This window comes from Felis catus, chromosome E3, assembly GCF_018350175.1.
Source record: "Felis catus isolate Fca126 chromosome E3, F.catus_Fca126_mat1.0, whole genome shotgun sequence".
In the NCBI taxonomy this organism is placed as follows: domain Eukaryota; kingdom Metazoa; phylum Chordata; class Mammalia; order Carnivora; family Felidae; genus Felis; species Felis catus.
In genome coordinates, this window is record NC_058383.1 from 24051359 (window position 1) to 24069838 (window position 18480).

Sequence of the window (18480 nt, forward strand, 5' to 3'; positions counted from 1 at the left end):
CTGCTAGAACTGACACATGAATTCAGCAAAGTCGCAGGGTACAAAATTAATGTAAAGAAATCAGTTGCATTCTTGTACACTAATAATGGAGCAACAGAAAGACAAATAAAGAAACTGATCCCATTCACAATTGCACCAAGCAGCATAAAATACCTAGGAATAAACCTAACCAAAGATGTAAAAGATCTGTATGCTGAAAAATATAGAAAGCTTATGAAGGAAACTGAAGAAGATACAAAGAAATGGAAAAACATTCCATGCTCATGGCTTGGAAGAATAAATATTGTTAAAATGTCAATACTACCCAAAGCAATCTACACATTCAATGCAATCCCAATAAAAAATGCACCAGCATTCTTCTCGAAGCTAGAACAAGCAATCCTAAAATTTGTAAGGAACCACAAAAGACCCCGAATAGCCAAAGTAATATTGAAGAAGACCAAAGCTGGAGGCATCACAATCCCAGACTTTAGCCTCCACTATAAAGCTGTAATCATCAAATCAGCACGGTATTGGCACAAAAACAGACACACAGACCAATGGAATAGAGACTCCAGAATTGGACCCACAAAAGTATGGCCAACTCATCTTTGACAAAGCAGGAAAGAATATCCAATGGAAAAAAGACAGTCTCTTTAACAAATGGTGCTGGGAGAATTGGACAGCCACATGCAGAAGAATGAAACCAGACCACTTTCTTACACCATTCACAAAAATAAACTCAAAATGGATGAAGGACCTGAATATGAGACAGGAAACCATCAAAACCCTAGACGAGAAAGCAGGAATAAACCTTTCTGATCTCAGCTGCAGCAATTTCTTACTTGACACATCCCCAAAGGCAAGGGATTAAAAGGAAAAATGAACTATTGGGACCTCATGAAGATAAAAAGCTTCTGCACAGCAAAGGAAACAATCAACAAAACTAATAGGCAACCAACACAATGGGAAAAGATATTTGCAAATGACATACTGGACAAAGGGCTAGTAAAATCTGTAAAGAACTCACCAAACTCTACACCCGAAAAACAAATAATCCAGTGAAGAAATGGGCAGAAAACATGAATAGACACTTCTCTAAAGAAGACCTCCAGATGGCCAACAGGCACATGAAAAGATGCTCAACGTCGCTCCTCATCAGGGAAATACAAATCAAAACAACACTGAGATATCACCTCATGCAGTCAGAGTGGCTAAAATGAACAAATCAGGGGACTATAGTTGCTGGTGAGGATGTGGAGAAACAGGAACACTCTTGCACTGTTGGTGGGAATGCAAACTAGTGCAGCCGCTCTGGAAAATAGTGTGGAGGTTCCTAAAAATAGATCTACCCTATGACCCAGCAATAGCACTGCTAGGAATTTACCCAAGGGATACAGGAGTGCTGATGCATAGGGGCACTTGTACCCCAATGTTTATAGCAGCACTTTCAACAATAGCCAAATTATGGAAAGAGCCTAAATGTCCATCAACTGATGAATGGAGAAAGAAGTTGTGGCTTATAAATACAATGGAATACTACCTGGCAATGAGAAAGAATGAAATATGGCCTTTTGTAGCAATGTGGATGGAATTGGACAGTGTTATGCTAAGCGAAATAAGTCATACAGAGAAAGACAGATACCATATGGTTTCACTCTTATGTGGATCCTGAGAAACTTAACAGAAGACCATGGGGGAGGGGAAGGGGAAAAAAAAAGTTAGGGAGGGAGCCAAACCATAAGAGACTCTTAAAAACTGAGAATAAACTGAGGGTTGATGGGGGGTAGGAGGGAGGGAAAAGTGGGTGATGGGCATTAAGGAGGGCATCTGTTGGGATGAGCACTGGGTGTTATATGGAAGCCAATTTGACAATAAATTTCATATTAAAAAAAAAAAAAAGACTTTCAGGTTTCTACAACAGATTCACTCACCCAGATCCCTGTAGATGCAATCTGGAAAGCCACATTTAAAAAATAATTCCAGATGACTCTTATGTATGTTAAAATTTGAGAACCACTGACTTGGCCAATATAAAGCATAAGAAGAGATGATTTTTTTTTTTTAATTTAAAGTTTATTTTTGAGAGAGAGAGAGCATGGGTGCAAGTGGGGGAAAGGCAGACAGAGAGGTGGGCAGAGAAAATCCCAAGCAGGCTTCACACAAATGGCACAGGCTCAAACACTGGGTTCAAACCCACAAACTGTGAGATCATGACCTGAGCCAAAATCAAGAGTCGGACACCAAAGTACTAAGTCACCCAGGCACCACAAGAAGAAATGCTCTTTAATTACCTGAAGTTTAATTACAATTTGAGACTATCTTATTCATACCCCAAATTTCTGGCCAAATGCTGAAGTAGGAATTTCTGTTAAATTATGTCACTGGATTAGAATTAAACTCCAGCCACCCAAAAGCATCATTAACATTCAATGGTGAAGAGTAAGTATGAAGAAAAAAACCCAGAATAGACCATGAATGAGGAGAGATGACATGTAGAAGAAATTTAAAAAGTAGCAGCTATAATTTAATTTAGAACTAATTTAAGATAATGGTTTTCAAACTGTGCTCCAGGGAACACCAAAGGCTTTGTACAGAAGATTCCAAGGCTTTCAATATCAAGTGGGCATTCAAAAATTTTTTTTAAAGTGAAAATTTTTGTGTTGGGCATTGCAGTTGGAGAACTATATGGGATTAAAAAAAAAAAGGTTTAAAAACTATCACTTAAGAGAGAAAAACGCTCTGAAGGCCTGATATACAGGGAAATCATTTTAGATTTCTTTCTGAGTCAACAGGACTGCGTATCATAAACTTTGTTCAAATCAAAAGCGTGGTTTATGGCCCACCACACACGCACTTTATATCTGCTTTGTGAATGAGTAGCCTAAAGGAAAACCATGTTGTCCAGGAGATAACAATCAGTGCTCAGATTCCTGCGTTTCTTTACAGTAAAATTGTGATTCCTGCCTGAATGAGAATCTATAATCTTTAGAGCTTTCACAGGACGTAAAAAGTATATAACCCTGTAAAAACTGTTCATTCTCTGGAGCACTTTCTTCCCTGTGAAGAGCATGTTTCCTGGGCAGCTGTCCTAACTTGGAGCTCCAATAAAACTCTTTCTTACTTTTGGACTCTAAAAGGTTGGTTCATTTCGTGTTGACACCACTGATTTTAATTTCACTCTTAAGTGTCATATGGCCAAAGATTATCTACTTGTGCCATATACTGTTGTAAAATCACGACCAATATTTAGTCCTAAAATTCAATACATTTACTGCTTTTGTTGAAGGTCATGTGGGGTATTGCACTGGGCAAACAAGGGGTGCTCATTACATAACAGTTTGTTGGCTGACATTTTACATTCTCTTGATTTGAAGTATTATTTTGAAAGCTTTAGCACTTTCCTCACTGTTAAAAGGTGTGTTTGAGAGGAACGTGGCTTTTCGTTAAAATTAAATGTCATAATTTTTCTATTTTAACTTAATCTCAATCTGGAGCAGTAGGTCCATAAACTGTTTCTTAGTGTATATGTTGTACCTTTGGTTGGAAAGTGCAGTGGAATTCACAAAGTAGTCATAAGAGCACAAGGGGACAGAAGAAAATCTAGAAAAAAGACTAATTAGAATCTAGGAAAATGTTTAATATCTAGAACTTCAAAGAACTGGGGCACCAGGGTGGCTCAGTCGGTTAAGCATCAGACTTCACTCAGCTCGGGTCATGAACTCATGGTCTGTGAGTTTGAGTCCCCCATCGGGCTCTGTGCTGACTGCTCAGAGCCTGCAGCCTGCTTCGGATTCTGTGTCTCCCTCTGTCTCTGCCCCTCCCCTGTGCGCTCGCGCGCTCTCTCTCTCTCTCTCTCTCTCTCTCTCTCTCTCTCAAAAAATAAACATTAAAAAAAAATAAAGGGAACTGAAGTGTGAATCTCTCACTTTTTAAGCATTTACTTCTTTCTACACTAGAATATAATTGAAAAGACAGTAAGTTTTTAGTTAGATCCTCTAAGGAACTAAACTCAAGCCTGGCTATCTCTTCAACTTTACAAAGATTTTATTTGAAGAGCAGATAAACAGGACTACATCATACACACTGACCCTTTAAAAACAAAAGGAGAGATACTGACTATTCACTCACATCAAATGGCTGGTGAACTCCCTTGGCAACGGCCTGGTACAGAGAGCTGGTAGCATTGCTGCCCCTCTTGACGTGTGGTCCAGCACCAAGGACATACTGGAGAACACTAAATGCATTTGCTTCTGCACTTCCTATTGTAGCACTTTCTGCTACAAGGGCAGCATGGACGAGGCTGTCTCCGTTCTGCTCTCGGATTTCACCTGGTGCCATGTAAGGAGAGAGTGATGAAGAAAGGGGCTTGTTTCCCACAGGTTTTATTCTGTATTCTCTACAACACAGTATTAACTCACTGAAATTAAACTTTCCTGTGGCCTGGTGCTCTTAGCATGTCATTCTGCTCTCCCCACAGCGCGCACGCACACATACACAACACGTTTAATACACAACTCCCAACCAATCTATTCCCTTCCTGCCACACGGAGTCTGTTTGGTGGTAAGTAATCAGGCCTATCCCACACCAATATGCTATTCTGATGTGGAACATCCTTCTGATAAATTAGTCCTAACAGAACAAAATGCTTACTTACCTCCACGATATCTGGCCTTTGTACTAGGTAAACCAAGCCCACCCCTCATGTTGAGAAACTGTTCAGCAACTTGCTTTAGAACAGGATGACTCACACCTATTTCAACAGAAACAAAACCAAGATAGAACCATCATTTCTAAAACACAATTGTAAAATACCTCTTTTAAATACATGATTGTACAATTCAAGTTTTTATAGAAAAAACAGTAAAGAAAACAAGAGTACGCTCCCAAAATGCTACCCTCCCTGAGATGCCACTTATACTTTACTATATACTCATCTAGAACTTTTTACTACACGTATATGAATATTATCATTTACCTTTTTTTTAAATGGTGTTACTCTATTTATATTATATCTAACTTGTCTTTTGTAATTTAGATCTAAGTGAGTGGTTTACAGCAAACATTTAATGGTTATAAAGAATTCCATTTTATGGATGTACCACCATTTATTTAATCAATCCCTTTTTGATGGACTGTTTCCAATAGTTGGCTATTAAAACAATATTGCAGGGGCGCCTGTGTGGCTCAGTCGGTTGGGCGTCCAACTTCAGCTCAGGTCATGATCTCCTGGCTTGTGAGTTCGAGCCCTGTGTTGGGCTCTGTGCTGACAGCTCAGAGCCTGGATCCTGCTTCTGATTCTGTCTCCCTCTCTCTCTGCTCCTCCCCTGTTCACTTTCTCCCTCTCTCAAAAATGAATAAACATTAAAAAAAAAACTTTTTAAAAACAATATTGCATTGTGCATCAAAGAACACTTTCAAGAGAGTGAAAAGAACCCACAGAATGGGGAAGAATGTTTGCAAATCACATATCTGATAAGGATTTAGTATCCAGAATATACAAAGACTCTTACAACTCAATGATAAAAAAACCAAACAGCCCAACTAAAAAATGGGCAGAGGACCTGAATATGTATTTCCCCAAAGAAGATATACAAATGGCCCAAAAGCACAAAAACAGATGTTCAATGTGCTTGGTCATTAGGGAGATGCAAACCAAAACCACAATGAGACACCACTTCACACGCACAAGGATGGTCATAATCAAAAAGACAGATAATAATAAGTGTTGGTGAGAAAGTGTAGTTATTGGAACCCTTGTGCACTTGTTGGTGGAAACACTAAAATGGTTCAACTGCCACAGAAAACAGTCTGGCAGTTCCTCAGACGGTTAAACACTTACCATATGTCTTGGCAATTTTACTTCTAATAATATACCCCAAAGAATTAAAAACAGGCATATAACAAAAACTTATACATGAATATTTATATTTACAATAGCCAAAAGGTGAAAACAATTCAAATGTCCAAGTGATGAATGGATGAACAAAAAGTGATAATAGAATATTTTTTAGCTAGAAGAGGGAATGGAACATTGGTACATTACAATAGGGATGGACTTTGAGAACACTATGTTAACTGAAAAAAAGCCAGCTACAAAAGGCTACATATTATGAGATTTTATTTATAGGAAATTTCCAGACAAGTCAATTCTACAGAGACATGAAGTAGATTAGCAGTTGTCAAAGGCGAGGAAGTAGAACAGGGGAGTGACTGCTAATAAATATAGCCTCTCTTGGGGATAATGACAATGTTCTGAAATTATGCAGTGTTAATAGTCATAGTACTCTCTGAATATAATAAACCCCATGGAATCCTACGCTTTAAAAAGGTGGATTTTATGGTATGTGAATGATACCTCTATTAAAGTGTTATTTATAAAACAAATGAACAAAAAACCCAATACTGCAAATAATATCCTTGTGCAACTGTTTTGTAAACTTGACCAACTGTTTTTGTATGATAAATGCTTAAAAATAAAATTGTTGGGTCTAAAGCTGTCAACATTTAGAATTTTAATATATTTAAAGAGACCTCCAAAAATGGACCAGTTTATGCTTCCACCAACAATTTTTAAGAGTGCCTATTTCTCCATACCTTGGTTAATACTGGGTGTTGTCAATCTTTAATTTTTGCCAATGTCACGGGTTAGAAGCTTTTAACTACTAGTGAGGCTATTTTTTTTTACAATAATTGGCCATATACACATATATACAAACATTTTCCCTATGACTTGTTTGTTCGTGCCCTTTGCCTATTTTCAATTATATTATACATGTTTAAAAACAAAAACAAAAATACTTTTAAAGCTCTTTGCTCAGAGACATTTGTCCTTTGTCAAAGATTTTTCAAATACAGTAATTTTTTTTTACATAAATGTTGAATTCTGCTTTCTAAAACAAAACAACCTGAGAATTAAAATCCCATCACATAGTGCCTGAGGACTGTAAACATAAACAGAGGACTGAGTTATCAAATTTCATTCAATCATGTGCTCACATAATTAGTTACTGTTCTTTTAAAAAAATTTTTTGTTTTAATATTTATTTATTTTTGAGAAAGAGAGACAGAGTGCGAGTGGGGGAGAAATAGAAAGAGAGACACAGAATCTGAAGCAGGCTCCAGGGTCCGAGCTATGAGCACAAAGCCCGATGCAGGGCTGGAACTCACGAACCACGAGATCATGACCTGAGCTGAAGTCAGACGCTCAACCGACTGAGCGACCCAGGCGCCCCAATTAGTTACTGTTCTCAAGGAAACAAACTGACCTGCAAGCAATTCCCAACTTACCAAGTCCGATCAAAGCCATTCTCGCACTTGTAAAATGGTTCTGCACATAGTTATGTAACTGAGGAAGTTAAAAACATTTATGAGGTTATATAGGTAGAAATACAAAACACTAACAATTAAAACTGCAGCGCAAGAGAAAATAAAAACTCAGGCTTAAAGGCTGCTGTAGTGAACTAGAATACCTAGTGCTGAATTATACAGATTTAATTTTTTTTTAATACGGATTTAATTTTTAAAACTATTGCTGAAATTCAGAACTAGAACTTAACGTGATGATGGTTACAGAACTATGAACATAATGAAAACCACTGAACTGTGCACTTTAAGTAGGTGAACTATACAGTACATGAATTATATCTCAATAAATCTGTACTGAAAAAAAGGAATTAAAAAAGGCCTGAAAAAATCAGAGCACACACTGGCTTGAACTTGAAAAAAAATGAGACTAAGTTTATGATTTTTATTATAAGATGATTTTAGCAGATGTGCATCAGATTTGTCTCTTTATAGACAGTAATAAGGTACCACTAACATTCTACCGTAGGGCTAACAGTTATATCACCATATCCCTCCTATATCCTTCACACTCATCTTTGAAGGGTTCCTTGTCAGGAGATTACAGTCTATATCAGGGTTTCCAACCTGGATAACAAAATTAGCTGGAGCTTAAGAAACAAAAACAAACACTGTCACTGTCTCTGACCCCCACCCCATTCCTAGGCCCACTCTACAAACTGATATACTAGATTCAATGTGGAATCAGAACCTTGGTTTAAAACCAACCAACCATCTGCCCATCCAATGAATCCCCGGGTGATCTGAGATCAGTGAGATTTGCGAATCACTGGTTTATATTATTTAGACCTAACATACAAAAGTAGGGCTAAAACATACTCTCAACAGGCCCACTATTGCTCCCAAGGGACTGAAAATTGGCTCCTGGGGGCAAGAAAAACATTTTACTCCTTTCATATATAGAACACAAATATATATATGTACACATATATAAACACAGAGTGTATCTATGATATTAAAAATTCTGGGTATAAGAAATTGGCTAAAAAAAGTTCCCTGGGAATGGGTCATATTAAAAATCACTAGGCTAAGGTAATGAGACTGAATCAAGTTACCACAATTTATGCCCTAAAGCCAATGGTGCTTAAATCTCTGGAATCACCCTGGAAAGTTATATATATATATTTTTTCTACTGAATGCTGCCATTGCTCAAGGTAGTCTACCACCAATTTTTTTAGGATTTCCTTTAAGGACACAATTAAAAATGCTAATAATTTTGAGATAACCATGGTTAACATCTTGCCCAGGAGACAGACAGACAGACACACACACACACACACACACACACACACACACACACACACACAACACACACACACTTTATTTTCTAAAATTGGGACCCTACGGTATATCCTATTTGTAAATTGTCTTTTCTTCACTTGATAATATGCTATGAAATTTTTCCGTATCAATATTTTTGGATGACTGAATAAGTCCATTCTACAGATAACTAAGTGAGTTATTCAGTCCCAGAAAGTAGGGTATTTAACTTGTGTCTCATTTTTCACAATTATAAGCAATCTTACAGTTGACATTCTTGTAGATGTTTTGCTCTATATATTCTTTTGGTTATCTTAATAATATATTTTCACATGGGTGAAATTGATTTCTGAAAAATTTCAAAACTCACTGACGGCCAGTCTTACAAAAAATGCTTAGCATTTAAGTTGGATCATATCAGTTATAATTTTTTTTTAAAGTGCCATATGAATGGGAGGCATTAAACTGTTGATTGATACGCGGACGGTTTTCTAACCAGGAAATAAAAGAGTAAAGGGATAGAATATACAATTCAGTTTGCTCTAGTGGCTAACCAGAAATGAAAGAATAAAACCTTAATTTCCAAGTTATATATACTTTGCGAGTATTAATAGTTCCCAATTCTTCTCTTTCTTTTGCAAATTTTTCTCTTAATATTTTTTGATAAAAAAAATTTTGGGGGGGGATGGAATAGGAAATTAAGATTACATATGCATATCTACACTTGCAGGTTTGATACTCAAGGTTTCAGTTTCACATTTTAGAAGTGAAGTTTTAGGTTATACATACGGCTGTGACATGTGGCAAGTCTGTACTGCCAGCAAAGTGAGGCCAGTGTGCTGGAGGAGGCGAACGAGCTAGTAAGCAGGCTAACGAGGGATGGGAAGTGATAACGGGTTCATTCCTATCTGCCTATTCAGAGGAGTTAAAGAAGACTTTTGGTCACAAGATTACTAAATTTAACATTTAAATACTGCTTTAAAAAGACACATATAAACAGAGAAAGGTCTAGAGGAAAATATATCTAGGCAGTAACATTCAGTGACTTTAGGTATGTGAAATGTTTTCTTTTTTACTTGTTCTGGATTTTTCTGAAATTCATATATTCCTTTTGTGATTCAAAACTTTAAGTTAAAAGCTGTAAAAATTGTTCAGATAGAATTTTAGTTAAAAAGCCAAGCTGATGGAAAAAAAAAAAAAAAGCCAGGAGGTGAATTTTTTAAATTTGAAGATGAAAAGAAAAATTAACAAACCTGAAATGGCAGTGAAAAGCAGCACACTGTAAAAGGTAATGTGTTTTATCAGTACCTCATCTGGTGTCACTTTTCCAATCCTATAATCAGGGCAATACAGGGAATTAGCCAAGGCATTTCGGTAAGCTGCAGCATGCAAATTTTCAATGACACCTGTAAAATAAGTAAAGAAGCACTTGTGGAAATACAATTCAAATAAAGTCAACATTTTCAGAACCTGGAAAGCAATGAGACTACACTTTTGGTCACCTTATGGCATTCAAGTGTTAAGATTAAGGCTTGAATTTTAAAATTCTGCCAGTTGAATGTGCTGAGAAAAGCAAGAAATTATGTGAAAGCAGCTTCTACATCACGGGGTCCACCTGATCACTTCTCTCAGCTACCTGGTATCGTCTGGAAACTATAATGGTCTGGGTTTCAGCAAGTCTGAACTGAGTTATAGCTCTGCTACCAACATGCCATGTGATCTTGGATAAGTCATTTACCTGAATTTTACTCCGAGGCTCTCTAAGTAATGAGGAGTTGTCAGGTTAAAAAGAGGTATGAAAGTGCCAGTGTTAAGTCATCTTACTAGCTCTCGGAGGTCAAACTGCACTCCTCACTGGTGATTGGCACTGTTCTTGCTTTCCTGCTTCAGTCAGTGTCTTTGAGGTATGTCCCTTTCATTTGCTCATTATTTGGGCAATTTCTCTATGCCAGGCACTGTGTTAGGTGCTGGAAATAGAGACATGAGTAAGACACAATGCCTGCCCTCAAAATGTTGAGAGGAAAAACTGTGAAAGCATGATGAAGCTGATGTCAGCAGGATGTGAAAAAAGCAGCAGGGGCACAAGGGAAGGGCAGTGGGAATCAGGAAGGAGCACCAGAAGTAAAATCCAGGATGAGTCTTACATAAGGAGTAGGTGTTTCCCAGGAGAATGATTAGGGAGTGGCATTTCAGGCAGAGAAAACAGACAAAAGCATCCAGTAGGATAACAGATTCAAAAGGGGAAATGCAGTTGGGAGGGGAAGAAGATAGAACAAAAAGCGAAGGAGGTAGGCAGGGGTCAGATGGTGAAAGTTATCACACATGCTAAGTTGAAGAGTTTGAACTTTATGCAACAGAGACTGAGAAGCCTTTAAACGGTTTTCATGAAGGATCGCTTGATGGCAATGTGGGAGATGGACGAAGATGTAGACCTGGGGGCAGACACCAGCCAGGAGACAGCAATAACTGTTCAGATAGAAAGGATGAAGGCTGGAACCTCACTGCTAACAGCAGGGAAGAAATAGAGAATTGTAGAAAAGATGACTTACAGGCCATCTATTTCTTTGGTGGAGGTCCAGAGTAATGAAGACCATACTCCTTTGTAAAACAGTATCACTAACATAATATTAGCTAACATAAATCAAGCTCTCATACGTTCCAGACACTGACAGGCCTGCGTTCTGAGTGAAGCGCATCCCATGCTGAGCCCCTGCAGCTGGTCACCTGCTTAGACCCGAGTGGTCCACCTGCACGCTTCTGCTCCTGCCGAACCTGTGTGACTTCCAAGAGTCGGTGCTGCTTGTTTACGTATTTGTTTTGCTAGTCACACTTGTCGACAGTTATCATATAAACACAAAATACGAACACCAAAAAAGCTAAAAAAAAAAAAAGTAAGTTGCTTCCTTTGGAAACATCTAGTAAAGGTGAGTTGCCTCAGCAATAATAGCAGCACCAATTATGAACTGTTGCTCGGTTTGGTGTAAGCAAACTACTGAAAAAACACTGGATTCTAAATACTAAAACAGGGATTCTATAATTAATTTACCTACCATCAAAGATGAAAAATAATCAACAACATAAATGTTTAGAAACAAAAGAACACAGTTAAGAAACTAGACAAATTTTGGAAAAGTTATTTATAAACTCAAGCAGAAGAAAATTTCAACAGCAATTTTTTTCCTCAAAAACCCAGTATCTTAGAAGCAACTGAATGTGATCTGAAAATATACTTACGAGCCTGTGGATTCTGAAAAGCCACAGCTTTGTCAATCCTTAGCTGAGACTGAAGGTCAGCTACTTCCCAACGACGAAATTCTGGGGCTGTGGTGACATTGAGCAGGAACTCCATTAGAATATCACTATAGAAGACATCAAGGTAAGAGTTTCAGGTCAAAAATTTAAAACCAAAGTCCATTCTACATAAATGTAATGCTCTCTATATTAAGTTTTAGGCCTTGTGGTAAGCATAGCGTTCTATAGTTCGTGACCAAAATCAGAGGTCATAACGCCACATTAAAAAGGACAAGAACTGAGCAGCTTAGGATTTCTTTAAAAGCAGATGGCCTCAGCACATGCAGATACTTACACATCATCTCGCAGACATTCCACGGTGTAGGCCATGTTTTCCCTGGTTGAAGTCACACTGAATCAGAAATAAATTACAATGAATTATCTAAATCAGAAAAATAAGCCTTCCTTATATCTTTGTTAAATCAACAAATTCCTCTGGAAAACTTATTCTGAAGTGTAAAAGCACACATATTCGTCAACTAAAGCTTGAAATATTTTAAAAAGTCTTTAAAGGGAGGAAATCTTGACATGTTACACATGGATGCACCTTGAAGACACTAAACTACGTGAAATCAGAAATCAGAAAGAATATCATGATTCTGCTTTCAGGAGGAACCTAGAGAACTCTAAACCATACAACATAGAATGGCCACTGTAAGGGGTGGCCAAAGACAGAAGGAGAGTTAGTGTTTAATAGCTAGAGCGTTTCAGTTGGGGAACAAAAAAAACATCCTGGAGATGTATAGTAGTGATGGTTTCCTAAAGCCACTTCATGCCAAAGACCTGTACACTTAAAGCAGTAAATTTTATGTATATTTTACCCTAACTAAAAAAAAATGGCAATTAAAGTTGAAGATCTCTTTGTACCCTTCTCTGGCTAACTCTTTCACTCCCTCTTTCCCACTCTAGAGACAAACACAATGGTAAGCACTATGTATTGTTTTTAAAATGATACCTTAAATATCTGTTGTTTCTCCACAAAACATTTAACTAGAATAATCTAGTTCATTCCTTAACTGCTGTATACTAGTCCCATATCACTAGACTATACTTTATTTATCCATTTCCCTGAAGATGGCATTTAGATTGTTTCCAGTCTTTGTGCATGTGGATTAAAAACTTAGACTGTAAGGTATCTCATTTTCAGTATTACTAGATATTTGTTGATTCTTTCCTAAGTACTTGTATCAGTTTATTCCACTAACTGTAGAAGAGATTCTCCCTCTTAACACTGCCAACACCTTTTATAAATCTGACAGGTAACGGCATGACACTGTCGATTATAAGTAAAGATCAGTGTTTCTGGCTTCCTACTCTGGGAATAGACTGTTCCCATCCTTTGTCCGTCCATTTCCTATTTTGCTTGTCCTCTCCTAATTTGTAGTTCTTTATTTTTCCAAATAATCATTTCCGTGTTTATGTTGCAAATATTTACTGCCAGTTACTTGAATTTTTACTTTAAGTCATAAAGATGTTTTACATTTTGATGTTGTCAAATTGATTAGCCTTCTTGTGTCTTCACAAATCCTTAATCACCTTGATAAGATAGAAAAGTTCTCTTACAGTTGAGTATTTTCTGGTGGTCTCATCATTTCTTACTACTTATTTAAAAAAAAAATTTTTTTTTTAACATTTATTTATTTTTGAGACAGAGAGAGACAGAGCATGAACAGGGGAGGGGCAGAGAGAGAGGGAGACACAGAATCTGAAACAGGCTCCAGGCTCTGAGCTGTCAGCACAAAGCCTGACGTGGGGCTCAAACTCATGGACCGTGAGTCATGACCTGAGCTGAAGTCGGACGCTTAACCGACCAAGCCACCAGGCGCCCCTCTTATTACTTATTTTTAACATACCTTAATTTACCACCAACTGCTTCAATTCCACGGGTTATCTTGAAAGATGAAGCTCCTTTTGTAGTCTCGAAAAAGAAACAACAACCGTATTTAGTAATTTTTTACTGCCAAACATCACACTGTATCACAATCTAATGTCTGATTGTCATTAGACTCAAAAAGAACTTTACCTAAATAGCAGATCCTTTTAAAGTTTGCCAAAAGTACGCTATAGTGTTTCTTTTCTTTTTTGTTTGTTTTACTTATGTATTTTTTTAAGTAGGCTTCACACCTAGCACAGAGCCCAAGGTGGGGCTTGAACTCACAACTGAGATGAAGACCTGAGCTGAGATCAAGGGTTGGATGCTTAATCAACTGAGCCACCCAGGTGCTACTACTATACTTCTTTTCTGTAAGACCATGATACTATAGCATTTCTGAACAAAGTGAGGCAGTAAAGACGCTTACCAAACTGGATGCAAGACGAAGCAAATGAGAGGTTCCTAAGTTGTTGGAGTCCTCATATCTACTGCCTGCTTTAATGAACAAACCAATTCTTGATGCAGGAGCATAGTTTTCCAGAGAAGCAATCACTAAGCCATTTGGTAACTTGGTAAACTGTATTTAAAATAAAGTAAGATGTGATCAATGTTTTCATATTACCAAAGACAGTAAGGCATGTATGGGTTTCAGTGAGCAACTCAGTGGGACTAACCTCAAGGTCCTGAGGAAGCGGAGGCACTCCTGCAGGGGCAGCTGTGGTCTTCACTTTGGGAGCAACTTTCAGGGAATAAAACCTCTAAACACAAAAAAGACAGGTTACCCAGATTTCTTTCAAGAACAATGTCTTATATTCTGGTGTGCCCAAGGAACAGGTGTCCAGTGATAAAATAACTTCACGGGAAGATTTGGCTGATTAACTTAGTATTACTGTCTCTTAAATCTCTATTTGTGTAGAGCCTGAAGGAATACCTAATCCTACGTGCTCATTTTTTTTTAATAATTTTTTTCACATTTATTTATTTTTGAGAGCGACAGAGCATAAGCAGGGGAGGGGCAGAGATAGAGGGAGACACAGAATCCAAAGCAGGCTCCAGGCTCTGCACTGTCAGCACAGAGCCTGATGCGGGGCTCGAACCCACTAGCTGTGAGATCATGACCGGAGCCGAAGTTGGATGCTTAACTGAATGAGCTACCCAGGCACCCCAATGCTCATTTTTTAAAATGTAAAGAACTACTGTATTTTCTTTTCCCTTTTAGCCATCTTTTTTCTTATAACCATCCTATTAAAGCTTCAGGTGGTTCTTCCTGGTTCTAATGCTTTGGAATTTTTTTGAAAAGGTGTGGGACTGCCACATCCATTTTATTGATGTCAGCATTACTGTTTTCCTTATCTGCTCAGAGAATCTCATTTTAGCCTACTTCCCAAGGGAAGTGACTTCATCTCCATGATCATTTTAGTAACCTTTAAAAAAGAGAGTATACCAAGGAAAATTCCTCCAAGCCTCCAATATTTTCCACAGTATCTTTACTGTCTTGCGTGCTACAGTAGGACCACACAACCAAGGGTTTTATTTCTTCGCCTAATATAAATTTTGATCATCCTGCTATTAACAATAGCTTCAGCTACAGCAGATTGTCAGTTTATTATATGCAGCCACTGGAAAGGTAAAAGGGTCCTCTTAAATGCTGGATAACGGATCCAAAATGCATAACTTTATTGTTTGTTTGTTTGTTTTTTGTCAAATGATATACACTGCTATAATATTCATCCTTAGGTTCCTGAGGTTATCAGCAGAGATGTTATCCCAAAACCAAATGCACATACTGCTGGAGTTTCCTGAGGACTCCCATCAGAGGCTGCAATGCCCCTCCTCTATGATGTCCTGAAGGGCTGTTATATATTCAACATCAGTGCTGTACTGAGTTGGTTCCTAGTTTTCACTTGTTATTAGTACTTTTTAATTATAAATTACAATGAGCTTTGTTTTACTATCAATTTCGTTTGCTGGGTGTGGTACGTTTAATTCTACTTGTGATTTTGGTTTTCGATTTTCATAGCTGTTCAAGTATGAATAATCTATAGTTCCACTGTTAAGGGAGATTTAGGTGCTTTTCCCTCAAGAAACAGCTTTGTTGATTATGTACCGTCCTTAATTGGTCCCATTCAAATCAGTTGCAAAGAATTATCCTCGTAATTGTCATGCAATTACTAGATTACGTTAATACCCAAATATGTATAAACTTATTCTTCTGTAAAGTAAGTGATATAATTGGGAACATTAATTGTTTTCAAGTTTACTACAATTTGTTTACATTAGTCCTCTCCAGTTCTGTTACCTTTGAGTACTTTCATCTACTGGAAAGTGGGGATGGATGGAATGGAGATTTTGGGGTGTTTTGCTAGTTTAACTAGGCTGCTCTCAGAGTTGTTAATTACTGGTTTGTCTAGGTGTGCTAGGAAGGGTAATTTAGGTGATACTGTAGTCTAAATGGCAGCCCTTTATATATCCACAGTGTATCTATTTAAACATTAGGCACAGGGAAACTCCATTCCCTGTTCTTCTTCACCACTCTCTAGCAGGTTACTAGGTTATCTAGTAACCAGATTCTACCGGCATCTTGGGCTAATTTTTTGTTATGGGGGAATGTGTTTGCACACTGTAGGAATTTAGCAGCACTTCTGGCCTCTAGATGCCAGGTACGTTCCCCCAAAGGGTATTATAACCAAAAATGTATGCAGATACTACCAAGTATTCCCTGGCAGCAAACCTTGCCCGCCTGAGTTTTTTTTTTTTTTTTTTAACGTTTATTTATTATTGAGAGACCGAGAGACACAGAGCATTAGCAGGGGAGGGGCCGAGAGATGGAGACACACAGAATCTGAAGCAGGCTCCAGGCTCTGAGCCGTCAGCACAGAGCCCTACGCGGGGCTCCAACTCACGGACCGAGAGATCATGACCTGAGCCAAACTCGGTGCTTACCCGACTGAGCCACCCAGGGGCCCCGCCCACCTGAGATTTTTTTTTTCTTTTTCTTTTTTTTAAATTTTTTTTAACGTTTATTTATTTTTGAGACAGAGCATGAACGGGGGAGGGGCAGAGAGAGAGGGAGACACAGAATTGGAAGCAGGCTCCAGGCTCTGAGCCATCAGCCCAGAGCCCGACGCGGGGCTCGAACTCACGGACCGCGAGATCGTGACCTGAGCTGAAGTCGGCGGCTTAACCGACTGAGCCACCCAGGCGCCCCTGAGATTTTTAAAAGTGTTCCTCACTTCCCCTGATGATAACCTCCACTCCACAGTGATAGCACGCTGACATTTGAGGAGTCTTCCCCAAGTGACGGCTGTTTTGTCTGGGTTGAATGAGAAGTCTTAAGCGGCTCCCGAGGGCTGACCCTGAGCCCCTCCTAGAATTCTCTAACATCAAGAAAAATACGTTATACTGCTGGGGCACCGTAATAAGTTTCAGGCACAGTGATAAGCACTGTACGGCAAATTTGCTTATTTTCTCCATAACATTTTACTCATAAGCTCAACTTAACCGTTGGGGAAACTGATGCTCCGTGATACACTAAGAAGCAGGGGCCGGGGCTGACAGGGTAAGGGTGGAGGGCTAGGTACTCGCCGGCTTCCTTGCCCCCTAGGACTCGCTGTCTCCTCCTGTACGCCAAGTGCAGCAGTGACCTTCAGAGGTCTCTCCACCGAGTCACTTCACCTCCACTCTCAAGCTCTTTCCCTCTCCTTTTCAGGTTTTCCGGCGGTAGGTCTCTTCTGCTCGTAGCACGAGCTGGGCCTCCAATGCGCGACCCACTCAGCTTGCAGCCCACTTGGCCCGCAGAATTCGGCTGAAGGGCAGACGGAAGCCCAAGGCCCCGAAACTCCAAACCAAGCACCACCGGCCCGTATCACCTGACATGCTGACAAACTGCTCCCCAACCTTTCCCCAAGCCCACCGGCTGTGCTCACCGAAAAAGACCCGGCTCTGCTTAGCAGCTTCATGGCTCAAGATTGCTCTAATCCACGGTCACAGCCGGTTAAAGGAAAGCAAGATGGTGGCTGACGACGGAGTTTCCCAGCTTCCCCCGCGACACTCTTTTCCCACGCTTTCTACGTAAGAGGACTCTCTATGCGGACAGCACTCTACTGCTCCCCGGAGGAGGTTGGGCCAGTCCAATTACTCTAAGACGCAGGATAGGCAGACGCATAATTTTGTAAGTAAATAATCAGAAGATTACTTATGTTACCACTTTTTGGGTTCTGGTCCTGGCCCGGATATCCACTCTGTAATCCTGCTCTACTTCTACGACATCCCATTACAACCCCCCGCCCCCGCACTTTGGATTCTCCCGATCCGGATTGTCCAATGAGAGAGCCCCCTTTCCCGGGATCCCACCCGCGGTCACTGGATTTACCCTTGCTCTTGCGCTCCCGCACTTTTCTGCTCTCTTTCGGCCGGCGCTTTCGGAGAGACTTTCGTTATCTATTTGCTTTTTTGCAGAGACGGGCTTCGAGTCCGGACGTGACTGTCTCTTGCTTGGGAAAGTCCTCATTAGATCATTAGCTTTCTGAGAATAGAGGTCTTGTCCAATGAACTTGCTGCTCTAACTCCCAGAACAGGCGGGGGATACAAATGGGCTGAGTCCTGAAACCGAGGCAGTCCTTACAATTAAGGTCTCTGCTTTCATGAAATTTATATTCTAGGCCGAGGCTACGTAGAAAACAAAAATTTAACTACACTTTTCGTATGCGA

At 39.3% G+C, this 18480-nt stretch overlaps 1 protein-coding gene across 1 annotated transcript in view; it reads right to left on the reverse strand.

The window, feature by feature from the left end:
* UQCRC2 (ubiquinol-cytochrome c reductase core protein 2) overlaps positions 1–17854 on the reverse strand; it is a 31351-nt gene extending 13497 nt beyond the window's left edge. The window contains exons 1-10 of the mRNA XM_003998776.5: positions 17697–17854; positions 14445–14528; positions 14198–14347; positions 13751–13815; positions 12193–12249; positions 11841–11965; positions 9915–10012; positions 7271–7328; positions 4638–4733; positions 4111–4310 (exon numbers count right to left, since the gene is read on the reverse strand). Of these exons, the coding sequence (XP_003998825.1) occupies positions 4111–4310; positions 4638–4733; positions 7271–7328; positions 9915–10012; positions 11841–11965; positions 12193–12249; positions 13751–13815; positions 14198–14347; positions 14445–14528; positions 17697–17729 (966 nt within the window). The 5' untranslated portion in view covers positions 17730–17854. The remainder of the gene's footprint in view (positions 1–4110; positions 4311–4637; positions 4734–7270; positions 7329–9914; positions 10013–11840; positions 11966–12192; positions 12250–13750; positions 13816–14197; positions 14348–14444; positions 14529–17696) is intronic.
* Positions 17855–18480: the final 626 nt, after the last annotated feature.